This window comes from Ipomoea nil, unplaced genomic scaffold (assembly GCF_001879475.1).
Source record: "Ipomoea nil cultivar Tokyo-kokei standard unplaced genomic scaffold, Asagao_1.1 scaffold1259, whole genome shotgun sequence".
Classification (NCBI taxonomy): Eukaryota; Viridiplantae; Streptophyta; class Magnoliopsida; order Solanales; family Convolvulaceae; genus Ipomoea; species Ipomoea nil.
This window is the reverse complement of record NW_017617687.1, coordinates 2,673,683-2,701,311: the sequence shown is the minus strand read 5'-3', so window position 1 is coordinate 2,701,311 and position 27,629 is coordinate 2,673,683. Positions and strand designations below refer to the sequence as shown.

The 27,629-nt window shown below is 36.7% G+C and overlaps 3 protein-coding genes across 3 annotated transcripts; 2 read left to right on the top strand and 1 right to left on the bottom strand.

Annotated features, from left to right (window-relative positions):
• The first annotated feature begins 2,889 nt into the window (after positions 1-2,889).
• LOC109184340 lies at positions 2,890-3,978 on the top strand. Its single transcript, XM_019334336.1, has 2 exons — positions 2,890-3,212; positions 3,255-3,978. Exons 1-2 carry the CDS (start codon positions 2,890-2,892, stop codon positions 3,976-3,978), a joined length of 1,047 nt encoding a protein of 348 aa, XP_019189881.1.
• Positions 3,979-5,836: 1,858 nt separating this feature from the next.
• Positions 5,837-6,599, top strand: LOC109184360 (agamous-like MADS-box protein AGL61). The gene has a single exon (XM_019334354.1). The coding sequence runs from the start codon at positions 5,849-5,851 to the stop codon at positions 6,500-6,502; it is 654 nt and encodes a 217-aa protein (XP_019189899.1). The 5' UTR covers positions 5,837-5,848; the 3' UTR covers positions 6,503-6,599.
• A 10,485-nt stretch (positions 6,600-17,084) lies between these two features.
• LOC109184339 (disease resistance protein At4g27190-like) lies at positions 17,085-20,088 on the bottom strand. The gene is made up of 2 exons (XM_019334335.1): positions 19,791-20,088; positions 17,085-19,714 (listed from the first exon to the last, which is right to left on the bottom strand). The coding sequence occupies exons 1-2, from the start codon at positions 20,086-20,088 to the stop codon at positions 17,085-17,087; spliced, it is 2,928 nt and encodes a 975-aa protein (XP_019189880.1).
• Positions 20,089-27,629: the final 7,541 nt, after the last annotated feature.

The window sequence follows — 27,629 nt, the reverse complement described above, 5'->3', positions numbered from 1 at the left end:
ATGAAGATATCTATGTAGCACAACCTAAAGGTTTTGAAGACCCAGTTCATCTGACGCATGTCTACAAGCTTAAAAAAAGCTCTCTATGGGCATAAACAAGCTCTAAGGGCATGGTACGAACGTCTGACACAGTATCTGCTACATCATGGGTATAGTCGAGGGAGTGCTGACAAGACCTTGTTTGTTAAAACCACTGGGAGTCATGTTACTATAGCTCAGATTTACGTAGATGATATTGTCTTCGGATCTACTCTACAGAAATATACCGATGACTTAGTGAAGGTTATGAAGGAAGAATTTGAAATGTCCATGGTAGGTCAACTAACTTATTTCTTAGGACTTCAAGTTAAACAGAGTATTGAAGGCTACTTTATCAAAAGAAAAGTATGCCAAGAATTTGGTCAAAAAATTCTATCTGGAATCATGTAAAACTCCCAGAACTCCTATCTCCACTTCCACAAAGGTATCAAAGGATGACACTGGTGCGTCAGTTGATAACACAGTCTATCAAAGCCTAATTGGAAGTCTGCTCTATTTGACAGCAAGTCGACCAGATATTATTTTCAGTGTTGGGATGTGTGCAAGATATCAATCTGATCCCAATGAGACACATTTGATAGCTGCTAAACGGATCTTGAAATACATCAAGGGCACAATTCAATATGGGTTATGGTATTCCAAGGACAGTGAAGTTAGCCTGAGTGCATATTGTGCTGATTGGGCAAGCAACATAGATGACAGAAAAAGTACATCAGGTGGATGCTTCTTTGTTGGAAAGAATTTAGTCTCATGGCTAAGCAAGAAGCAGAATTCAATCTCTCTAAGAACTGCAGAGGCAGAATATATAGCAACTCGAGGATGTTGCACTCAGTTGGTCTGGATGAAGCAAATACTGCTAGACTATGGTCTCACACAAAGGACTATGACACTCTACTGTGACAATGTCAGTGCAATAAACATTTCAAAGAATCCAGTTTAACACTCTAGAACGAAGCGTATTGATATAAGACATCACTATATCAAAGACTTGGTAGAATCAGAGGAAATAGAATTGGAATATATTCAAACAGATAAGCAATTGGCTGACATACTGACTAAGCCTCTGGACGCAAATCGGTTTGAGATTCTCAAATCTGCTCTGGGAATCTGCAGGATTGATCTATAGGGCAAAATGATAACACAGAAGGAGAGTGTATGGTAATCTCTATCACGGGTCAAAATTCCATATTTGACTTCCTTTTTAATCTCCCTTCTGCTTATGTTAAGATTATTTCTTAACCTTGGTTACCAAAATTAATTCGCCTCTTTCAAAATTCAAAACTGTTGCGTCAATCACATCAGCTGCATGCAGTCTGACAATCGCATTAAATTGTGTTCATCACCCTTGGGATTATGTATTTGATCGAGTCTCATTCTTTTGAGGGAAGAGTTCAAAATTCTACTTTGCTCTCTGTTGTTGGCTTACTGATTTCACACCTAGGGTTTCTCTCCTCTCTTTCCCAAATCGCACGACAATGGCGGATGCTGTGAGAAATATTATCATTAAGCTGGGAAGGAAAGTCCATTCACCAGAAACAGCCACGAAGCATGTCAAAACTCTTCTCCAACTTGCTATGAAAAAGAAGTTGAAGCTTGACCCTGTTCTCCATGACGAAATCGTGGTCACAGTGCTCTCAGATTATCTGGAGTTCTATGAGGATTGGTCCGACGATGATACAAGTGACCTCTTGATGTTGGCATCCGAAGCGAGTGATGATGTTAGCCCTGCTTCCATTCCTGAGCCTGACGATGGAAACCGTGCTGGGGCTTTCCTCCAATATTTCGCCCAGAGGGCTCTGGAATCTGAAGAAGTCTCGCGTTGACGGATAGCAGCTCAACCTCTCTATCTTCAAGCTGCACAGGAAGAAGCCAAACACTGTCTTGAAATTCTTCGTAACAGGTCTAATACTTCTGAAACCCCTATTGAGATATCACTTGATAAGCCCGATGATTTAATTTCTGATGATATTGAATCTGCTCTGCCTGTTGCACAATCCGATAATGAGAATGCGTTACTGTCTGTGAAATCCTCTATGTCTGATGATCCTCTTCCTGTATCTTCTGAAAATTTTGAGTCTACAAAAGTTGTCCTTAACAGTGATTCTGATGATAAGATCGAAAATTTGAGTCTAGTTGTGTACTCTATTGATATTGCACGATCTGCAATTCCTGTTGTGCCCGTATCTGATGCTGCTAAGTCACCGGTTGAGGTTTGCCCAGTTGATGTTTCTCCTAAGGTGTCGACTGAAATTGAGGTTGCCAGACTCTCAAGCCCTCGTCCCTCTGATCAAATTGATGTAGTTCCAGTTTATACTTCATCCTCTTTGGCTGAGAGCCTTGACCACATCCGTCACTTTGCCGGTTTACCATCTGCTTATGTACCGGAACCTTATAGAGTCATTCACACTGATGATCCCTCTGTGCAGATTGACAGTGATGATGAGAAAATACTAGCTGAAATTTATAGTCCTCAAGCCCAGTTGTCTAGACCTCTTACAGTGGAAGCAATAGCTCATCCAGACTCAACTACTTTCAAAATTCGATAAGTCTCCAAACTTCTTGGCTCTTCGTCTGCTCCTGTGTCAGAAACAAGCCACTCGGTTTCACCAAGCCCAACCGATCATTCTCCATCTAGAGAGACAAGAAAATCGAAACGCAAAGGGTCCCTGAGAGAGTAGCCATTGAAACCGGTGATGATAATCTTGATACGGTTCAACCTGAGAAAAGAAGACGATCTGCTAAATCCGTCAAGGCTGAAAGTGATCCACCTGTTCAACAGGTGTTCAAACTCTGAGATCGTCTATCAAGAACAAGGCACCTGCTACGGTTTCCACCACTTCTACCAGAAAGATGAAACCTACTACAAGGTCGAGAGGAAGTAGTGTTACTCCTAATGTCCAAGTTGCTTCGGACAATCCTGACACAACGATTTACAAACCTCAGTTTGTTTCTTCTACAGCTCAAGGAAAATGGTGTACGATGGTTCGACGGGAGCTTATAGTTCAGCCATCGGTTGATGAGAATCAGTTGAATTCTGTCTATGGCATTTTGCCCTTGCTCAGTGAAGTTGGCCTCATGAAGACTGTCACCTCCATTTGCCCTTACTCAAAGCTGCTGACCTACGAGTTCTACTGCAATCTGAATGAAGAAATTGGCAATCTTACGGGGACCCGGTGTATGTAGATTTTCATCAGGGGAAAATGCTATGTTTTCAGTCCGGATGTGATTAATGAGTACTATGGTTTGAAGGCTGTTGATGAGGAAGAGATTACGGATTGGGATTTAGTTGCAAGGACCCTCACCGGTGGTCAGACTCCTGTATGGCCTACAGGTGATGTTGATACTCTATTTAGCTCGAAGCTCACCTCCAAATATGTTATTCTGCACCGTATTGCCTTACACAATTGGCTACCTTCTGCTCATTTTCATACGGTTGGCAAGCAACTGGCTGCTCTACTGTTTCGAATTGGCACCAAAATGACCATTGATCTGGGGAAGTGGATCTTCTATCATTTTCTCACTTTGATTCATCCGAGGGAACAGAAGGTAAGATTGTCATATCCTAATCTCATTTTTGGAGTTCTGACGACGCAGGGCCTAGTCCCAATGCCAAGCGAGATTATCTGTCCAACTCTGCTCTATACTGTTGATCCACGCCTCTTGACTGGCAAGCACATCCGAGATGTTACACCTGTAGCTGCGCCTCCATCGTCTGATGCTGACACTCCTGTTGATGATTCGCCGCATGCGAAGGATATCCAACTATCCCTTCGTCTGAAGGCTCGGGTGTCTGAGCTTGAAACTGTTAATGGCATCATTGCGAAGCAACTCACTGCAGCCCGTACCGAACTTGCGACTATTCTGCTTCGTCTGAGCTTGACTGAGTCTGCTGCTGCTGAGAACGTGAAGTCCGACAGTGATGAGCCCTCTAATGCCTGAATCGTTCTTTGTCTATCTTTGGCAAAAAGGGGGAGTGACTAAACTCAGGGGGAGTTTTTTTTTTGTGTTACTGTACCTTCTGGCCCTGTCTGGGCGTGTGTTCGTGATGGCCTCATGATCTACGAAGAATGCTACTATGTTTTTGTTCAGCACGACTTGTGTGCTGTTATTCCTTTAATGGTTGTATTTCAGACTTATGTTATTTAAGCGACTGTTATCTTCCTTTTTCTACCTAGTTTATTGGTTTATCTTAGTCGAGTTGTTTTGCCAAATAATAGCCAAAGGGGGAGTTTGTTAGTGTTTTGTTTTTCTCCATAAAACCACAACATATAATTGGCAATATTATTATGGAAAACTATGATAGGGTTTAGCTTGGTGTCTGCTTGCTTTTACAGAAGAGATTGATCAGATACATCAACAGACGCACTGACACTGAAGATCTGATAAAGGAAGAAGTTTCCAAAATACTAAACGCGGTTTGAGAAGACTATTTTGGAAAGAAAATTAGCGGATCTGTTTTGGATGATATGGACCGAATCATTAAGATTGCATTCTTCACAAATCGTCCTACCATCTACAATCAAAGATATTTTTGGAGAGTGTTCTTTCTAAGGAAGTATAAGTACCCTCATTCGGTCATGGATTAGGGTTACGTTTTAAGAAGACAAAAAGCACTCCTTGCTATACAGAGGATCACATCTTTGATTATGCCCCTTCTCAAGAATATATGTTCTTGGTGATTAAGATGAAGAACTTGAGAAGAACTATCATTGCTTAAACGAAAGGACGCGAAGATCACTCAGTTGTGGGAACAACGTGGGACTGCGTCATTGAAGCGGACTGCATCAGAGTTAGCTCTCCAATCGAAGGGATTTCGTTGGACTTCTGCATGCGTGGCTCTCCGCCTTCAACAATCCACTAAACCTTTGTAGACTGGGTATGTACCTTGTGTGGGACACTTGGGTGAGATTCTTGTTTCTCTACCTTTGTACATTGGATTATGAGTTAGTGGATTGAACGCCTCGGTGATCGTCCCCCAGATGTAGATACACACTGTATCGAACTGGGTAAACATCGTCTGTGTTGTTTTATTATCTGTTTTAGTTTTTCCTCGACAAACTAATCTGCTATCTATCTATCTGACTGACAACCCACGTCGTCACAACAGTCAGTCTTCTACAACAGTGCTTATTGCTAATAATCATCTTAATCTGGGAAAATACAAAATTGAGTTCTACTACACGTACGGCCAAATCTTACCTTACTCCCTCAATTTTATTCCTTCATGGGCGGACTCTGATAAGCTATTTTTTTATGTGGGTCTCAATACAAGTGTCTATATTAAGATTTTGTGTGTGAAAATACAAGTTGAAAGTATAAAGTGGGAGTACAAATAGTATTTTCCATACATGTTATATGATACTTACAACTATAAAATCACCCATTTCTAATTAATTGCTAAGCGTAAAGAATTGAAATTTTCTAGCAATGACTTGTTGGAGATGGATGTTGACGGGTGCATTAATGTATTGTTATTATATATACAGTTATACTTTGAAGAAATACTTTTATATAGTATTAAGACAACATATTTTCCATGGTTGGTAAATCAAGATTCAAGAGTTATTAGGGAATAAAAAGTAACCAAAGTTATTCAAACTTAATGGCAACATCAATTCAATAGGAAAATCAGCTTTTAACTGTTACAAGACTTATCTCAAACCCTATAAATACTCCACTACTTCTCCTCTCTCCACACAAGTGAAATAGTCAATTGTATGCCTTGTTTGAATTGTTTCCATTGCATCCTCCTCTATAGTATTTTACTTTCATTTTTTTTTTCTGTTAAGAAAATTGAAGGTTTTTAGCCATGGCAAAGAGGCCTAGCATGGGAAGACAGAAGATCAAGATTGAGAAAATAGAGATGAAGAATCACCTTCAAGTCACCTTCTCCAAACGGCGTTCTGGGCTTTTCAAGAAAGCCAGCGAGCTGTGCATCCTGTGCGGAGTGGAGGTGGCGATCATTGTGTTTTCGCCAGCCGGAAAAGTCTTCTCCTTCGGCCACCCAAACGTGGAGCTGATCATCGACCGCTTCCTTTCCCTGAACCAGCACCCTTTGACGTCGTCCAACAACGCCACCTTCCAACTGGTGGAGGCCCACCGCAGCGCCACCGTCCGCGAGATGAATCTCCAGCTGACCCAGATTATGGCGGAGTCGGAGATTGAGAGGAAGAGAGGAGAGGCGCTTGATGAGATGAGGAAGGAGAGCCGGAGGCAGCACTGGTGGGAAGCTCCGGTTTTCGAGCTTGGGCTGCCGGAGCTCCAGCAGCTGAGAGACGCCATGGAAGAGCTGAAGAAGAATGTTACTGCCCAGGCGGAGAAGATCAATACTTGTACGCTTTTGTCTATGGACGGGAAGATAACAGGCTATCCGGGGACAAAACCGCCGAGGATTATGGTTAACTATACGCATCATCATCATCAGGCACTACATGACTTTGGATATGATCTTACATTTTCCTGAGCTACTGGATGGACTGGTTTCATCGGTCGATGACATTGTGTACGTGTTATTATTGACCGTTACGTTGGATCAAATTTGTTCTTCTTTTATTGATGAGACGGAATAAGTTTATACCTATCTATTTATCTACAATCTATCTACAATTTTAATAAGAGCCAATATTGTTAGGCCCTGGAACATAAAAATTGTCGGTACTATTGTTTCTTAAAATGAATGGTTTATATTATTTTGATTTTAGTATTTTTTTTAATGATTTTCCTTATTTATCATCTATTATATTATTTTCTTCCCTTAAATAACTTAAATTCCGTCAATATAAACTTTAATAACGGAATATTCCGTTAACTATTTATTATATATTATTTTTAACTTACTCATTAATTTCTAAAAGAAAGATCTTAGGTTCGAACCCCATCACAGTTATAGTTGGAATAATTGTTAAACATATACTATATAATATAAAATTTAAATAAATTTTGGTCAAATAATTAGTCCGACTAAATACATAAAATTCAAAGTTAAGCATCAAATATTATAAATCAAAAACTTTAAAAATTATTTGATTTTTATGCATTTGATTTTTAGGTTAAGTTTTTTTTTTTCGTTTAATTATTTTTCTTTTGATTATTTAGATCAGAACAAAACTTAATATTTCAATTTTATTTTTACATTATTGGTATGATTTATGTCGTTATGGTATTAATATTTTTTGTAAGTATTTTTATAATGGTACTATTGTACATTACTTTACAAATATTATATTTTTTTTTATCAGACAAAATTGTTCTTATATATATCATTGTCAGACCTGGGCAAGCTAACTACAAATTTCTTTATCATAAATACAAATTACACTTGGATCCTAAAACGGTAGGACCATTTTTCAAAGAATTGACAATGTTGACATCCACTGGCTCCAATTGAACAAGTTTACACATCAGAATTTTATCAATGCATGAAAACTTGAAAAGAAATTTGTAAGTTAATTCTTACTATATCATTATAACAATATATATTGTAACTATATATTTTGAATTATTTATTATCATCCTCTATTGACAATAATTGTAACAATTGTAATTGATAAACTCTCAAAACAATTTGTCTCAACAACGAATGTAAATTAAAAAAAAAATCAATGATTTCATTATTTTTGATGAAAAGTATGCGTGCCAATTTATTACCCTTATTAAATTAAATAAATTAGTAGCTACAACAAAAAATAATACATATGCATTTAATTAATTTAGAATTAGATGTCTATAATGCCTTTATTTAAAAAATTATTCATTATAAAAAATTTAAACAGAGATATAATTTCATTAGTTATATTATTTTTATTTTCTATAATTCAGAGATTAATTACCTTCAAATTTATTAATTCATTATTATATTCACTATATTGTCCATTGTCTTCTTTTTACATTATATTATAATTAAATATCAAAGTTATAATACAAAATATGTTTTATATATATATATATATATATATATATATATATATATATATATATTTACCAAGTATTTTATACAAATATAATAAATATTAATATTTTATTCAATACATTCACATGATAACCTACGACATCTCACTGAAACATGTAGGGAAAAACTACACTACCAAATATCAATAGGTGCTTGTAAGATAAAGAGTTAATAGTACAACTAAGATCTCATCATATACACAACGGCAAATTATGATGTGCAACCGTGTGCACCATGCATGGTGCACACAGTTGTAAAAATGACGTCGTTTTACTTTTTAAAAAAATCATTTTCGATTGCCGTTAGTTACGTAAACATATGTTCATGATTTTATAATTTCACATTCTGAATGTATAGTTATGAAGTTATGGATGTGTAGTTATGCAATTCTGAATGTATAGTTATGAAGTTATGGATGTATAGTTCAAATTATGCACAACATAACGTCGTTAACAGCAATCAAAACTGATTTTTTTATTTTTTAAGTTGGACGTCAAAACGACGTCGTTTTTGCAACCGTGTGCACCATGCATGGTGCCACGGTTGCATAGCATAACGCTCGATACACAACAAGGCAAATCTAAAGCTTCATATATATCATATATAATCTCATTGCACGACGAATCCATCTATGCTACCACCAGTAACTCAATTGCACATGACACACCAATCGTTATACCTTACACCACGGCGCGCGTAGCACTGTGCGCCGCGCGCCTCCCAAAACGACGTCGTTTTGGGAGGCGCGGTAGGAAGTTGCTGTGATTATGTATATTTGTTCATACAATTATGTATATTTGTTCATACAATTATGTACATTTTTTATACAATTATGTGCATTCTTTTTATACAATTATGTACATCCGAATCAGGAAATTATATTTTTGTGTACTATGTTAAGAGTTGATGTGTATTATGTTAAAAGTTTATGTTTATTATGTATTATGTTAGATTATGTGTATTATCATTTAAAAAAGAGTATGTATATTTTGTTATATAATTATGTACATTCATGTATACAATTATGTGTATTCTAGTATAACATTATGTACATTTTTGAACATGGGTTTTTTTTTAAAGAAAATTTATTGCCAAACACTGGGGCGGGAAATTTCAAAAAAAAAAAAAAAAAAAAATTTGAAACGACGTCGTTTTGCATCTGGGCGCACAATACAACGCGAACCGTGGTGCAGGATATAAATTGCCATCTCACTACCAAAAACAAAAAAGGGGACATGTACTGAAGATGAAGACAATGACAATGCTACCCAAAAGAGAATTAAGAAGAATTAGAGAAATTTAAACCAAAAGTAGTATTTATTTAGACTAAGTATTTAGACTAGCATTATTATAAAGTTGCAAACATTTATTTTAGTGACAATATAATTAATCTCTCATATATTATCTTGCATTTATATACTTTAAATTACCGATTTAAATAAACAAATTCAATATTTATTTACCTATGCATGAACACCTATGATATAATATTGCATTGATATACTTCGAAATACTTATTTAAAAATAATCATTGGGCATTATTCCATTCGCGCACAGCGCGTAAAACAACTAGTTTATATAATAAAGGCCAATTGCCGGTCTTTCGCAAATTATGCTGTGGAAACGTGTTCACCATGTGCATGGTGAATACAAGGGTAGATCCATAATTTCTATACTATATATTCATAATTTTTTTTTTTTTTTGAAAACATAGATTCATAATTTTGTTTTTCATTTGTTGTTACAGATATTATGAATCTATAGTACATAAATTATGAATCTACAATATAGAAATTATGAATCTACAATATAGAAATTTTGAATCTACAGTACAGAAATTATGAATCTACGGTATAGAAATTATGAATCTACAGTATAGATGTTATGAATCTACAGCTTAGAAATTATGAATCTACAGTTTAGAAATTATGGATCTATCGCATTAACAACAAATGAAAAACGAAATTATGAATCTACGTTTTCAAAAAAAATAAAAAAAATTATGAATCTACAGTATAGAAATTATGGGTCTACCCTTGTGTTCACCATGCGCATGCATGGTGAACACGTTTCCACAGCATAACTATTGCCGGTCTTTGCGGCACAAAGTGACTTTTCCAAATGGGAGCTGAGGTCATGAGTTCGAACCCCAGTGGGGATGATTACTGACGGCAAATTATTGTGTGGGCCATGGTTCATATAGCTGTGTGGATCATGAATGCAATATACTAAAAGTACATTATTTGTATACTGAATGTATATTATTTGATAATATATAAAAAATCATGTACTTTTAAATAATGTACTTTTGTATACAAATAATGTAATTTTAGTATATTAAAAATGTACTTTTTATTTATGGTTCACATAAATGTGTGGACCATGGTCCATGGAATAATGATTGGACGGATTGGTTATTGACTCTTTGTGCTTTAGTAAGTTGAGAAAGTAGTTATAAATAAATACTGTAACAGAGACAGTAATACTAAAAAAAAAAAGTTTATATAATAAAGGGTCACACTTCACATATCCTTATTTATGAGACATGCCGGGTCGGGTCCATATGAAAATGTAATACTAATTAGGAATAAAGTGTTCCTTACTTATAAGGAAAAGTTTAATACTAGTAAGGAAAAAATAAAAAGTAATACTTTTAAATTTTGATGTAAAATTATTACATTTTTCATCAAAAGTATTACACTTTCCTTTATAAGTAATTTTGACAAGAGGAAAAATGTAATACTTTTGAGGAAAAACTGTAATACTTTCAAATCAAATATAAAAGTATTATATTTTTCTTCAAAAATATTATACTTTCATATCAAAGTAATAAACATTTTATTCCATATTAATATTAGTTTTTAAGTGCAATTATTATATTTTCGTATTTACCCGACCCGTCTTACGGATAAGGATCCGTGAGATTGAGACACACAAGTTTTTGTCTATATATATTAAATATTCTTTTTTACATTCAAATTTGATTTAATCTTATCTCATTTAATTTAACGTAAAAAAAGTTAAATATTTTTTCAATAATTAGTATTATTTTCACATTCTAAATAAATTTTTGCATACATATATAAGTCATATATAAATTTATTCTGTATAAGCCATCAGCTATCTTTATAGATGAAATTGATTTCCTCGTCGGGATTCTAGTATAGCTGTATAGGTAGTTGTTTCAACACTACTTTGTTTGATCCTACTTGTCTGTGTTGGTTTAATTATGTTCTTGATGAATTTGGATATATGCTTTTCTTGTTAATAAACCAATGTTTGGTTACATTTGTCTGTGTTGGTTTAATTATGTTCTTGATGAATTTGGATATATACTTTTCTTGTTAATAAACCAATGTTTGGTTACATTTAGAATTGTAAGGAATAACGAGTATAAAGACATATTTGTCCTTACAAATTAATAAGGGGGCGTTTGGTTCAGGTCATCTTTGATTACCTAGGTAATCTGAGTCTGGTAATGTTATATTACCTTGTTTGGTTCAAGTTATGAGATTACCTGGTAATGTTATATTACCTGAAAGCTGATGTGGCGGTAATGTTTCAAGGTAATGTGATTACCTCCATTTTTTTAGGTAATCTTAGATTACCTTGGATTATTCCAACTTTGCCCTTGTTAACTAATCCTTATCCTTATAATAATAATAATAATAATAATAATAATAATAATATTATTATTATTATTATTATTATTATTATTATTATTATTATTATTATTATTATTATTATTATTATTATTATTATTATTATTATACTATAAAATATACATGTGTATATTACTATATTTATATATTTAGTTTTTTAATATTTGAACATTGATATACATTCATACATATAAATAAATAAAATAAATACACACACATAAATAATATATATATATATATATATATATATATATATATATATATATATATATATATATATATATATATATATATATATATATATTATTGAGGACATTATTGTAAATTGATTCATATAACCTAAAATATAACCCATAACCAAACACGGCAATATTATATTCCACAATCCAAACCAAACACATAAGGTAATCTTACATTCCGGTAATCTCACATTACCTTCCTGGAGGTAATCTTATTACCTGGGGTAATCCAAGATTCCGTGAACCAAACGCCCCCTAAGAGTAATCCTATCCTATATATAATAAAGCTATATGGTCTTGTGAAAATTGAATGTTGCATTTAATTTTCACAAGACCATATGGCTTTAAGATGTGAAAGTCTTGTGAAAATTAAATGGGCTTTAAGATGTGAAAATTACTTTAAGATGTGAAAATTAAATGTTGCATTTAATTTTCACAAGATCATATGGCTTTAAGAAGCATGCATGCAACCCCAAAGTCCATAAGTTTGAAATTAATATATAGGCATACCTATGTGGCTTAATATTTAACATTGTTGATGTGCATATTGAGGACTACGGAGACAAAGATGTGTTATTCGTGAATTCATCGGATACTATCCAACAACACTCTCCAACTTAATTGACATGAAGTAGGCTTAGTAACATTAAGATTATATTCTCGAATTATTAGTTCTCATCTTTTATTGATTACACACTTAATTCGATAGTATTTGGAAGAAAAAAAATCAATGTTCTAACTAAGATTGTGATTTTGGTCTTTAAAGGTCAATTGTATGTTGCTACATCTAGAGTTAGAAATCTCAAAGGTCTAAAAATTTTGATCCGTGGTGACTCTAAAATTGTAATTCAATTACTATTGAAGTTTACTAAGTTCTTAAAAATTTATAATATTAAATACTATGTACTAAATTTTTAATATAGTTTAAGATTTGTAGTAATCACCCACCTTAAATATTATTTTAATTGTAAAGATATTTATGTTCATAATTTTATCATAGGAATTCACACATAATAATTATTAAATAACAAAAATTTTATATATGAATAAAACTTATATAGTGTATATTTTTATAACATATTTTCCGTGCATCGCACGGGACAAATACTAGTATAATTAAGAAAGAAAACAGGGGCAAAATAACCAAACCATGTCACTTTTTCTTCCTATCTTCCATGAAGAACAAAATCCTTGGTCCAACCAAGGATTTTGTTTTCCTCAAATTTAAAGAATTCCATAAATCAAACACCAAAAATAACATTTTTCCTTCACTTTGGAAAATATTTTCCTTCACATTTCCATGAATTTTTTTTCCATCCAATCAAACATCCCCCAAATATATTATTGGCAAAGACTGTTGTTGATCTGATCTTCCTCCTCTCTAGTCTTTTTTCTTATCTCAAAAGTAGTTTTTAAGTAGAAGTAGTACTGTTGAGGAGAGACTTCCGAGAAATTGACTGAAATGGAAAGAAATTGAAACTTTTGGACAACCTTAAAAAGGAACTTTTAGAAATGCATTTTTGTGTTTAAAAAAATGTGTTTTGGTGTTGAATGAATAAAAATGCATTTATCAAAAGATTGGTAGATCAAAGGGGGCAACAGAGGTTGGGCCCGACGGCCTCACTGGCTGGAAAGTCGTGGCCGGTGAATTTGAGGTAACGCCTTGACAATGAGAAGAAGAAGAAGTGGGGGTTTGGAAAGACGACATTGAAACAGAAAGAGAAGGGGGCTAACCTTAAAAGAAAGCAGAGGAGAGTTGGTTGGGAAATAGACTGGAAATTGATCAGAAACGCGAATTGGGATGGCCGGACTATTGAAGTTGAGGGACGCAGGAGAAGGTGGAGAGCAAGAGGATGAGCGCCGAGAAGTTTAGAGGGCAAGGGAAGTGAAAGTGAAAGAGGAGAAATGTGAAGGGGGTGGACTATTTATAAGGGAGGTCGGCCGCCCAGATCATGATATGTTTCGCTCATCGGACGACTGGTAGGCGGATGTAATGTTTGACAAGATGGTTACGCTAGGGTTACTTTTTCAAAATTGTAACCAGTGGGAAGTGAGGAGGCGTATTCAATACGCTTCATTAATCGCGTCTTTTGCAGAACCAATCAGGAAAAACAGAACCAATTGAGGTGTCCAAGGAGTTGAGGTGATTTAGGCGGTTTCAACATTATATTGGCCCGACTGGCTGCTTGCACTCAGCTACACTGTAAAATTGATAATTGAAGGGGAATCTAGCCAGTAGTCAGTACTCAGGTTCCCGTGAGCTACTGTTAGTAAAACCTTACTTTTTTAAGACATCGCCCGGCTAGTTCTCAAAAAAGTGAGGGATTGATGATGGATATCCCTAGTAGGGTACCCAGTTAGGTGTGCCCCTAGGCGGTCAAGAGGATGCGACTTAATCAATTAGAAGATTGGAGAGAAAGAACCTTAATAGCCTAGCACTCACTTGTCACTTGTTTAGCCCGCCAGTCAACCCAGTCGAGCGGCCGTTCTAGGCAGTCGGAGGGGTCCCGACCACGTGCGGCACTCAGTGGTGGTGATTGTAGATTTAGCGGATATTTTTTCCTTTGGTGGCATGGGATCTTCCTTTTTGATATTAGTATGATACCCTAGCAATTTTAGATGCTTTCTTAAGTGCAGAATAGTTAGGGGTTGTTTACTAACTGGAAATTTCTGGAAACTGAAAAATAGAAAACAGAAAACATGTTTACTAGCACAGTTTCCCATTTTGAAAACTGAAAATAAATTTCCAGTTTTCTAGAAAACTGGAACATTCTTAAAAACTGTTTTCTAAATGAAAAACAGAATCATCTATCATCTATTTAGTTATATGTCACTATAACCACATTACTATGATTACATTCATTATCATCTTATTTTATTTATCATTATCTTCTATCTTTAATTTTCTACTTACTTTACTTATTTAAACATAACTTATTTGCTTACACTTTACAGGGCGTTTGGTTGCAATTCCACGGGGGATGAATTACTGAAATAAAGTGGGAATTTAAATTCCAGTGTTTGGTTTACAGGAATAGAATTACTGGGAATTTCAATTCCAATGTTTGGTATACTGTATACATGGGAATTGAAAGGGAATAAGTAGTATAAAGTCTAAAATGCTCATTGTTGTTGTGGTATTAATTTTAGGTTAAAAAAATTAGGGTTAATTTTGTCTCATCACTATCTTTTTTTCTTACTAAAATTCAAGGAATTAAAATCTCAGGGGGGACATGGGATTTTAATTCTATGAAAATGGGGGAATTGCAATTCCTTCCAACCAAACTAAGGAATTTTATGGCCTTTAGAATTAGGTGGGAATTAAGTGGAAAGGGAATTTAAATTCCCTCCAACCAAACGCCCGGTAAAAGTTAGACATTATTTACATTATCAAAATTAAGAATTAAACTCTATATAATGTTTTAGATTTTGATTGAACTTAATAGATTATTAGTTCGAATATTTTTAATTATGTTACATCGTAATACAAGTTCGTTCCAGATATCGGATATTGAAATCTCACATATATTATTAGAATTCAAAGTAAAAGTTTTATATATATATATATATATATATATATATATATATATATATATATATATATATATATATATATATATATATATATATTCATATACATGTCATTCAAATGAATATATCCAAAAAAAAAATTAAATATTAACTCAAAAAATATTAATATTATCTAAACTAAATTTTAGGTGAACTTAGTAGGTTATTGGTTCGGATATATTTTTTAGTTATTATGTTATATACAGATATAAATTTTGTTTAGTTATCAAATGTAAAAATCTTACATATATTAGACTTAAAAGTAAAATAAAATAAAATTTATTCCATTTAAACCAAACATATGTAAAAATATTTTAAATATAAGATCTAAAAATCACTCGAAATTAAACTTGTGTTAATTTTATAACGTTAATCTAAAAAATAAATTTGAAAAAATAAGTGCTAGTAAACAAGTTTTCTAAATAGAAACAAAAGAATGAAAACTGAAAAATTAGAAAACAAAAAACAGAGAACAGTTTTCTGTTAGTAAACGGACCCCTAGTTTCTTCTTTCTTGCCTTCTTCAAGGCTCAAATCTCTTGTATAAATATCTCCTGGAGTCGCATTGTAGGGGGTTCAGAATTCAAGGCAAGCACTGTTATTCTGTCTTATGTTTTTCAAATATTATCTCTAGTACTTTTACGGTGATGTTGACCCGCCGTCCAGCTGCCCTAACCCGTAAAACCAACAACCATTATCCCACTAAAATGATTTTCCCTATTTTCAAGTGTATGTACAAGGAATTTAGTTGCATTCAGATTCAAGGTTCTGATTAATGAAAAATTTGATGTAGCATTTCTCTCTTTCTCTCTCAGTTTTCTCATTTTAGCTTTTACGTACCATTCTTTACATTCAGACATATCACTATCTAGTCATATAACATTGTAATTAAAGTCTTACCTTCCGGAGAACAGAGTTAGAGTAGGCCGAAATTACAACATGATCAATTTAGTCATAGATAGTTGAACTAATTAGAAATAACTAAATTTGGGTGATTGGAGTAGAAGTGGAAGAGAGGGGAAAGCAATTGAGTAGGAGGAAAAAAAAAAAAAAAAAAAAAAACCTTATTCAGATACAACTTACATAACATCCAAAACAACACCAACCGTCATACGACCAAAAAAAAACCAACAACAACAGAATACAAGAAATTAAACTGAAGCCAAAAATCAGAATGGCGGGTTTGTGGCTGCTCGGAATGGCCGACTTCACTGCATTCAAGACCCCTTCTTGGCCAAAACTGTACTCTATCCTGTCAGGTCTTGAGCAATATAATCTTGGAATCTGACTACTAGTGCCTGTCACCGTATCAACGGCAAAATTTCAGATTTTTCTTTTACTGGAAATGTAATTAAAGATTCAAGATTGTTTAGCTTTAATTTGCTGCAATCCAGGGCCAATATTAAGATTTGTCATTTAAGAGATCACCCAACCATCTGCATAACATTCTCCTCCAAATAATCATTTTCTACAAGGATTAAAGTTTGAAAAATTGAAACTGGAAATGGTGAAAATCCTCCCGAGACAATTCAAATTGCAGGAACAATGGAAATTGGTGTGATGCCAATACTCAAAGGTAGCATATTTAACTTGTTGGTTGGTGAATTTCATACCCCATCCCCATCCATCACATATCTATAAAGAGTGATTGTAGGCGAATCTTGGAATTTTCATTATCCCATTCTAGCCCATCCCACCAATTTTGTTCGCCCTCGATCACTTCAATACTCTCTGCATTTTGAATACCAAGAGGCAGCTTCCGCAACATATTGCATCCTTTCACTTCAAGCACCTTTAGACTTTCCCATGATGCTAAATCTGCTTCGCAAATCGCTTCTAGTGAGGGGAGTAGAATCAAATGCATGGATTGTAAGTTTGGAACAAAGTTGTCTGATGATGCATTCTCGAACACTTGTTTCAGTTTCATGCAACTTTCTATATCGATTTGTTCCACTTTTTCGAGCTTTCCAAGAGTTTCATCATCTGTTCTCAGGAAATTCTCCAGTTGATCACAGTAACAAACTCGTATATATTTGAGCTTAGTGAAATGCAGTCCAAGCAAATTGCTCAAGTCTGAAAGGCTTTCTAATCCACCCAAGTCGAAGAAACTAAGTTTCTCTAAATTTGGTAACAGATCAAATTGCGCAACACATTGCCCCGGTTGGACAGAAATGCAACAATTAGATATGCTCAAGTCCTTCAAGTGAGCAAAGGGACCAAGGTTGAAGCTGTTCCTAACCAAGTTGCCAAGCATGAGATCGACTTCCTTACACTCATCAATTTTGCAGGAAAAAGCATTTATTAACAACCACCCAACTGACTCATCATCTCCCGAGAAACGAATGTCGTAGAAAGATACTTCCTTGCTGTTAACAACTGGATATGATTTTTGTCTTCTAAGCTCGCGGTTAGGACAGACATCAACAGTGAAATTGTTAATTCTCCCAAGCCAGGAAACATGTCCGGTGGTGAAATGAGGGATGTCTTCTAAGACGATGTAAAAAGCATTTAATCGATCCAGGCATAGCAACTCCTCAAACGGTATGCTTTCCTCGTTTGTTTTCCTCGTTCCCCATCTAGCAGCGCTGCTTATCATATTTAGAAACTCCAGATTACATAAGTTGGATATTTTCTCAATACAAATTTTCTGCAACTTATGAGTGTGGGATAAGCTTAATTGCCGTAGGCTCGTCAACCTCTCAAACTCTTCTGGCAATTTAGCGATAGCAGTGTCACTACAATCAAGTACTTGTAGCTTTCCAAGCGTCGTTGCCAAGTGTGGCAACTCGGACAATTCATTACACCCTTCCAAAACGAGAGCTCGAAGCTCACCAAGTTGAAGAAGAGAGGCTGGCAAGAATTTGATTTTGCTCCCACTTAAGTCCAAGATTCTTAGCACTCGAAATCCTTGTAAAAAGGAGTTAGGCACTTCAAGTAGGTTCTTGTTACCTTGCAGAAATAAGGTGGATGCTTCAACAACAACACATTGTACCTCGCAGTTTGGCAGACTTGCTATATTATTATTCATGAAAGAAACTCTCTTCACTTTGCCCGAGCAAAAATTCAAGAGATGCTGCTCTGATATCCACGTCTCACCAACCCCGGCACGAATAAAGGATTTGCACCTATCCTCCTCTAAGGAGGATGCTATCCATATCCCAACATCGCGAACTACATCATGCATCTTCACAGAATTTGGATTAACAAAACCTCTTTCCAACAAACAAGAGTCTTTTAGGCTCTCAACAATCGTAACACATCGATCATATAATTGCTCATAAGTGTGTAGCTCGTCAAGTAAACCACCTTCGGCAAGCCAGTATTGGACTAGCGTATGAACATCAACTTCATAGTCCTCTGGAAACAAGCAGAAAAACAAAAAGCAAGGTTTCAAATGCTCACCTTCTAAAGAATCATAGCTCCACTTGAGAGGATTGTACACTTTTTCTTCAACCCCTTGAATACGACGAGGCACTGATCTTCGTAAGGCATCGAGTGCATCTTTCCACAATGCAATGTTTCTCTTTCTCCGCATAGATGCCCCGACCACAATTATTGCAAGGGGCAATCCATCACATTCCCTAATAACTGCCTCCGCCCACGGCTTGATTTGGTCATCACCCATCACTTCTTCCCCAACATGTTGAGAAAACAAACTCCAAGCTTCTTCTTGGCTCAACCGACTCAGTTCAAAATCGGTGTCAGTCAACATTTGTCGACAAACGTCTAAAAACCGTGAAGTTAGTATGAGCTTACCCCCGGTATGGTTTTCGAGGCGAGGAATCCCTACGAGGTCGAGATTGACTTCGTCCCATACGTCATCCAGAATCAGAAGAAAGCTTTTTTCTTTCTCCAGTCTGGTGTGCAGTCGAGTGGCTACTCCATGTTCACTCTCTTCCGTTTTGATCTTCATATTCAATCTCTCCGCGATTTGTGATTGGATGGCTTTTAAGCTTTTCTGTTGGGATACCACAACCCATATCACAATGCTGAAAAGTTGATGATTTTCTGTCTTGCTAAGCTCGTTGTTCAGATTCTTGATCAGAGTAGTTTTGCCAATGCCTCCCATGCCCCAAACACCAATCCTCTTAGCCTCACCATTTCTCAACAAATTCATCATCTCTGACAGATTTCTCATGCAAGTTGGTTGACCTTCGATTGATGGCACAGGAATTTGCTCAACTGGAATAGGTGGAGGATTATTGACACCCACTGTCCTGTTTTCAAACTCTCTTCCAGCTTCCATCAGATGCTTTGCTTCCACCCAAAGCATCCACCCGCCATTTCGCCATATTTTTGCTCAATTTGCAATCCACTGATGAGCAAATGCAACCAGAGGGACTAGTTGTATCGCCATTTGCCATTATTCCTGACTGCACAGGACTGAATTCATTACTCAAACTTTCAACTCTCCTTAACCATTCTTCCACTTGAATTCTTGGTAGGTGATGCTGAAGCTCATCATCTTCTAGGAGTTGTTTGAGTTTCAATAGAGATTCCATGTTTCTCTCGAGATCCTTGTAATTGGAATGGTTCTTGAACACATTCTTGATCTTAGCACAGATGGATCTAAACAGAAGGCGAAATGGCTCTGTCAGAGTTGAACCAACAATTGCAGCTACAACTTCCATCGGAATTGAAAGTACTATATGTCCACAATTCAAAGGAAGCTGGAAAAATCATGAGGGACAACAACACAGAATATTGATGGGCAAGACGCCTGTGCTGGAATTGACCCAGTATGAAAAGATTGGCTAGTTGATAGTCTACATTTTTTTAAGTTCGATCTTGGCTCCATTTTCACGGCAAATTATATGATCCACCATTGTTTTTTTTTAAAAAAAAATGATCCACCATTGTTTGAATCACTTGAGAAAATTTCAATTTTGGTCCACTGACTATTGTAGTTGTGTTAATTGCAACACTTAACTTTCAAAAATGTTAATTTAGTACCTTGACTATGCAATTTCTATCAATTTTGGTCACGCCGGCCAAATTGCCGGCCAAATCTCACCGAAAAATTTAAATAGGTCAAATCATTAAGGTATTTTAGTCATTTTACAATCTTTTGTTTCTTCTCCAATCAGCTTCTTCCCATTTCCGACTTCTCCGATCAGAAAACACGACCATGTGTGGCGGCGGCGAAGAGAACATACATCGTACACATGAAACATCACGAAAAGCCTTCTTCATTCGAAACCCACCGGGATTGGTACGCCACCCATCTCCAATCCTCAGAGGACTATATATTCTTCACTCTCCTCGATCACCGTTGACATTTAATTCCTCAAAAGCTTTTCCATTGTTTTGCTACATCTTTGAACTCCTCTTCGTCATCTCCAACAAGATCCAAGCTTTTCTGTGTCGGTTTCCGCCGCCATTTCCGGCGGCCATTGACACTTCCCGTCGGCCGGGAGTTTAAGGTGCAAGTCATATTTTCTTTAATTTTTTTATTTGCTTTAATTGAGTGTTATTTATTGCTGCTATTATTGCGAAAAGGTTGGAAACTCCGTTTCTCTCCCTCTCTCTCTACACGAGGGGAGATGGCAGTTTGGACTCGTGTAGTTTCTCAGTTTCAGTGCTGGACACATACCCTAGATTCTCCGGAACAGAAGTCAATGCTCTGATCTGAGCTGTCGTCTACACCTACATCACCGCCTATCACAGCTTCGCAATCGCATTAGGCGTCGACGAGGGAGAGCGGCTCCGGCGGTCCGAGGCGGTGGTTGGTGTGTATGAGCATTCGGTGTACAGTTTGCACACAACCCGTACGCTTGAGTTTCTCTGGCTGGATGTGGAGTTCGGGCTTGGGGCGAGCCACGGCTCGCCGGCGGCGACTGCTGAAGGCATGATCGTGGGGGTTCTGGATACACGGGGTGTGGCCGAGTGATTAGAGAAAGGAGGGGTTTAATTTTGGTCAACAATTGACTTTCCCAAATTGGAAGGAACAAGAAAAGACAATTTTACCCCTTCTAATTAGGTTTAAATTTTGACTTTAGATTTTCCGGTCATAATTCGCAGGTAATTTGGCCGGCGTGACCAAAATTGATAGAAATTGCATATTCAAGGTATTAAATTAACATTTTTGAAAGTCAAGTGTTGCAATTAACACAACCCCAATAGTTAGTGGACCAAAATTGAAATTTTCTCCTTATTATTATAACTAGTCTTTCCTATGACGGATGCTCAAAAAACATATGTCCAATATTTATATCTTTTAAAATAACTAACAAATCCCTACTAAATGAAATTTATTTATTATATAATCCAATATATAATGTCTACATAAATATTATTATCATTAAAGAATATAAGAAAATATATGGTGGATGAATATGCATGGTAACAATAATAGAAAAGATAACGGAAGTTATAACGGTAGGGGTATTTTTGTCCAAAAATTTATATAATCTATACTATATATAAAAACAAAATCCTGAAATTTTAACTTCCCGCCCAACTCCTAAAAAATCTCTCTTCCTAATAAAATATATTGATTTCTACTTTCCCATTCGTACAATAATTCTTGGTAATTTATAAAATAGTGTAATACAATTCGTGTTGTAATCTATACTATATATAAAAACAAAATCCTGAAATTTTAACTTTCCGCCCAATTCCTAAAAAATCTCTCTTCCTAATAAAATATAGTGATTTCTACTTTCTCATTCGTACAATAATTCTGGGTTAAAATTCTATTCTAATATTATAAAATAGTACAATACAATTCCTATTGTAATCTATACTTCTATACTATATATAAAAAACAAAATCCTGAAATTTTTAGTTCCCGCCCAATTCCTAAAAATCTCTCTTCCTAATAAAATATATTGATTTCTACAATAATTCTGGGTTAAAATTCTATACTAATATTATAAAATTGTGTAATACTATTCCTATTCTATCTATACTATATATCAGTGTTGCAAAAATCGCGCCTCTGGCCGCGGCGAGGAAGGTAGGAATCGGCCTCCTCCGCGGTCGCCTCGCCGGCTGAACTGGCGATTAAATTTTTTTTTTTTTTTAAGTTGTAAAGTCTCAAAAGTTCGGCAAGGCATAACTTTTGACTCGGTTGTCCGTTTTGGATAAATGTTTTTTTGAAATCGCGTATTTTTTCGAAATCTATCCACCGCAAACGCCGTAGGCAGTTTGGTCCACCAATTTCTTAAAAAAAATGCTTTATGTTTTATTAATGAATTTTTAAATTTTTAAATTAAAAAATTGTCCCGTGCATTATTTAATAATCTCTCTTTATAATTGGTCAAATTATTTAATTATGGTAAATTATGGAATAATTAATGATGGTAATAGAAATCCTAGAAGAATATAGAATTGAAGAATTTTTAATTATTGTTATATTATTATTGTGACTCACGGAATACAATACAAGAATATTTAATTATGGTTATATTATTATTGTGCTTCACGGCCATTATATACTAACGGAACTTGAAAAGAAACTAATAATAATAATAATATAAGTGGTAATAATAATATCTAAAAGTAATTAAGTGTTAATAATAATAATAAGAATATTAACGTAAGAATTATAACATAGAATAAATCGTAATAATTAATAACCCTAGGATTAAATTTGGAATTGTCAGTAAAGATAAGTGACCTCGGTGAGATTAACTCTTAAATAATTATATATCGATTTAAATATTCTTAATATATTACAACAATTCAATTCCGTGCATCGTACGGGTGAAAATACTAGTACAACTCTAAAAGCATAATGTACAAAATGATTAGCATTAAAAACATGGACATAAATGAGGGATATAACTTTGATTTAGACTTATTATGTTTTTAGGGTGTGTTTGGTTGGTGGGTTTTGCCCATAGGAATGGGTATGAAAGTGATTGTTGTTGTTTGGTTGATAGATTTTTAGAACATTACTATGAGTTTCGAATACCTCATCAATTGAAAAACCCATACCCAAATAAATTAAGGGTTTCATTCCCTTTTTCATTCTCAAGCACTACTATTAGTAACCATTCTTATTCCACCCTACTACCAAACATGTTAAATACTTTCACCAAAACCCATTACCATTACCAAGTATTTGATACTCATTCTGATTCTGATTCCTATGTGCGAACCAAACACACCCTTAGATAATATACAAAATGATTAGCATTAAGAACATGAACATAAATGAGAGATATAGATTGAGACTTATTATGTTTTTAGATTTTAGATATAATATGTATGTTTTAACTTTTAATTTAGTGAACTAATGAATTTGTAATCCTAATTTATGATTATATTTAATGAATAATTATTTAAAATTAGTTTGCTTTCCTTTCGAGTCTTAACTATTTATTGACTGTTTCTACTGTGAAGTATGCGATTCTGGTAAATGGGGTAGCTGTGGGTCATGTCTGTCCTACCCGTGGGATTAGACAAGGGGACCCTTTATCGCCTTACTTATTTATCTTATGTGCCGAAGGACTCTCAATCCTTCTGCAACAGGCAGAGGCTCGAGGTGATATCCATGGAGTGAGGGTGGCCCGGGGGGCCCCGGCTATCACTGTAACACCCCGTGTTACGGCCCCTAAAACCATTTAATTAATTAATCAATAGCCCAAGAGAAAGAATAAATCATAATGATTAATTAGGGAAAAAGGCCCACCATAGTCCATGGGCCCTCATATATAAACCCAACCCCTAAACCCAATCCTTAGTTCCAAAAGGAATAGAATTAGCGAGCCTATAATATTAGTTCCTAATTAGGACTCCTAAATATATAAATAGGGGACTTAGGAGGCACCTAGAACCTCCCACAAGAATAACGCCCCACCACCCCAAAAGAGCTCCAAGAATCCCCTTAGGAGAAATCAAGAAAGCAAGGAAGCTTAAAGAAAGATCCTTCGTAGCCAAGGAATTAATTAAGGCTAAGAGGTAACCCATGTCTCAACAAAACCTATTTTCATAGCTATGATTCCCCCTTAGGGTTTCCCCCATATTATTGTGTATTGGCGAGATATGATGATTATTATTGATGTTTGATGTGATGATCCCATGAGGGATCTTGATGATCTTGATATTGGGAGATTCTTGATAACTATGGCATTCTTGATAATTATGTGGAGTTCTTGATGATTATGTGTCGTTCTTGATAATTGTGTGATGCTCTTGATGTTTATGTGTTATTCTTACCGAATCTTGCAATTAGAAGACGAACCGTATTCTTGTTGATATAAAAGTGATTAGAACCCTAGGTTGTATCGTATGATCTTATTCTTGGATTATCGGGTGGGAAAATCGCATGTTTGGGTGTTGACTATGTTTAGAAAAGCATGATAGGTTATGTGCCGATCGTTTCTCGTATTTGATCCGTTAATTGTCTACGAATTGTCGTTAATTGCGTTGTAAAGTGTCTAAGCATGGTTTCGGGTTCCACAACGGTTCCCGGGGCGAAAAGTGATGAAAAGAGTCAGTGGGGGGTAGGGGACCCGCCACCTACCCATGGCCGTAAAACACCGCCCGGAACAGTAGAATCCGGCGGGCAGCCGGCGGGTGGCCCCCACCCACCGGCTACCCGCTGGAAAATTGTCCCATCCCGGGACCCCGGCTTCCTCGTTTGATGTTCCCCGTTCCCCGTGGTGTCCCAACGGACTCCGTTTATCGTGCCTATGTCTAGTTTGATGTTTCGGGTACCGTTCGTAGGTTTATGACTCTATTATATTGCATGCTAGTTGAATTGGTATCCCGTTGACCTAGGTGGAAGAAGTATGAACCCCTTAAGACTATTCTTAGTAAGTGATGGATCACGCATAGGTTTTGTTATACGTCTTCTCCCCCTTCCTAATGTGTAATGTGGGTTGCATGTGCTTGCTATGTGTTATGTGTGTGCTACCCCAATTCGGTTGCGATCGGATTGGTTATCCTGAGCTGCGGTTCAGAAGCTGGCTGCGGTCAGATTGATACTCTTGGGCTGCGGTCCACCGTTTGGTTGCGATCAAACGTTTTTATACGAGCTGCGGTTCGTCCTTTTTCCTGGCTGCGGTTAGATGACATTCTCTTGGGCTGCGGTCCACTGTTTGGTTGCGATCAAACGTTATGATGAGCTGCGGTTCATCGGTCGGTTGCGATCGACCCCTCCATGTTGCGATACGGGGCAGGGTGCTGCGGGGCCGTGTTAGAGCTATATGCGCTGACCCTCATGTATGGGCATGCGGTTGGTCTTGTGGCGCCAACAAAGTGTGTTATGTATTGTGACCTGGACGAGTTGTGATTACAAGTGTCTTGGGGGATGTGACTATGGGATTTATATTGGGGATTGTTCATGTTGAGTTATGATCATTGTTTATGCTTTGCCTTATCTGCCTTATCTGTTGTGAACTGCATATGCTCGTTATAACTGTTGCTTGTGTCTGGCCTTATCTGTCGAGTCATTCCCGGTTTTAAAAGCTAGAGTTCGTAGGATATATCTTCATGCTCAAAATGGTTTTTGTATATCTATATATATCTCTATATGTATTGTATTTCAACGCGTTGGAGTGGGTTACCAGCATCTCTCACTGAACAGATATATTTGGCTTTCAGGCACAGAGGACTAGAGCACTGGAGCGCGCTAGAACTGGAGCGTAGAAGTAGAGTAGTTTCCCTTTCGGCCTGCGTGCCATATTATGCATTGTGTTTCAATGGATATTAGTTAGACAGCCTGTGCACCTGGGTTCTCTAGCCCAGGTGTGGCATAGCACCCCGTACACTTATGATATACTTTGGGATGTAATGAGATATTACCTTTATTATATAAGCTTAAAATGTCTTGAAAATCTGGGGTGTTAAAGTTGGTATCAGAGCCTAAGTTTGACCCTAGGAAAAGACTCTTAAGACCGGACTTTAGGACGTTAGGCTTGAACTCTAGGTACCTAGGAACATAGGACTCAGGAATCTTAGGACGCGCGGTGAGATTGTGAAACCTACACATAACTTCCCTACACTTTACCCTTCCTCATTCAAAAACCCTTCCCCACTTATCACTTCATAAGAAGTACGTCAGACTCTAATTTAACGTTCTTATATACAATGACCAGAAAGACGATAGCATGGCACCGAACAGAAGGCAATCAAGAACTCCAGAGCACGCCACAGACGACCCCTTGACCCAAACCCTACGACAGCTGACACAAGTCGCACAGGCACTAAGTGACGTGGCCCTTCGCAACAACATGCCCCCACCACCTCCATCAAACGCAAACTCAGACGTCGCCCGACAAGTTTCAAATCACCGACCACCCACGTTTTCAGGAGAAGAGGATCCTGCAGTCCTGGAAGAATGGATCCGAACCCTTGACAAGATTTTTGGGGTAGTAGAATGCCCGGAGGAATGCCGCGTAGAGATAGCCTCATTCTATTTCGGGCACGAGGCCGATCTCTGGTGGATCCACGAGGGACCCACTTATCAACAAGAACCGGGGTTCAATTGGGAGGACCTCAAGACACGACTACGAGAGAGATTCTATCCAACCCACGTGAAGGCATCCATGTACGAAGAGTTCCTTCATCTAAAACAAGGAACGGCTACCGTCGTAGAATACCATAAACGATTCCTCGAGCTGGCACGCTTCGCGCCAGAGCTAGCCCCCACCGAGGTAACCAAGATAGAGAGATTCGTGTCGGGCCTCAACTTCGAAGCTCGAAAGGCGCTAGTGGTAAGCAGACCTCGGACCCTCAACGAGGCTTACTCCAGTGCTGCAAATCTCTATCGGATCCAACTACTCCAACGCGGAGTTCAGGAACAAATACGAAGAAGAAACACCGGAAGTGGGGCACCGCCAGTGAAAAGAACGAGAAACGACACCGGCACAAGGACGAACAACCCGACCAACTAAAGACCGACCCTGGGAAACAACGAAGCTAATCCAAGAAGCTTCCCTTGCCCGAGATGCAACAAAAGCCATAGGGGCAAGGATTGCGCAGGCAACCCCTGGCGATGCTTCAACTGCGGAGAGGAGGGGCACAAGGCCTTCCAGTGCACTCGACCCCAAAGACCGCACCCCGCCACCGTGGGCCAACACGGGGGCACCGGTCATCAAGGAAGTTACGGCGCTCCCGGAAAGGTATTCGTTATGAGCCACACTCAAGCCAACCTCGGAAGCGAAGAGGTCCCGGAAGATGGAAACCCAGTCCCGGAAGACGAGGACCATGCGGATCCCAC

Coding starts and splice junctions, on each gene's coding strand:
- LOC109184360 (XM_019334354.1), top strand. CDS start 5,849: ATGGCAAAGAGGCCTAGCATGGGAAGACAGAAGATCAAGATTGAGAAA.
- LOC109184339 (XM_019334335.1), bottom strand. CDS start 20,088: ATGGAAGTTGTAGCTGCAATTGTTGGTTCAACTCTGACAGAGCCATTT. Junction 19,715..19,790: donor CGATACAACTAGTCCCTCTG/GTTGCATTTGCT, acceptor TTTGGGTGGAAG/CAAAGCATCTGATGGAAGCT.
- LOC109184340 (XM_019334336.1), top strand. CDS start 2,890: ATGAAACCTACTACAAGGTCGAGAGGAAGTAGTGTTACTCCTAATGTC. Junction 3,213..3,254: donor GGCAATCTTACGGGGACCCG/GTGTATGTAGAT, acceptor CTATGTTTTCAG/TCCGGATGTGATTAATGAGT.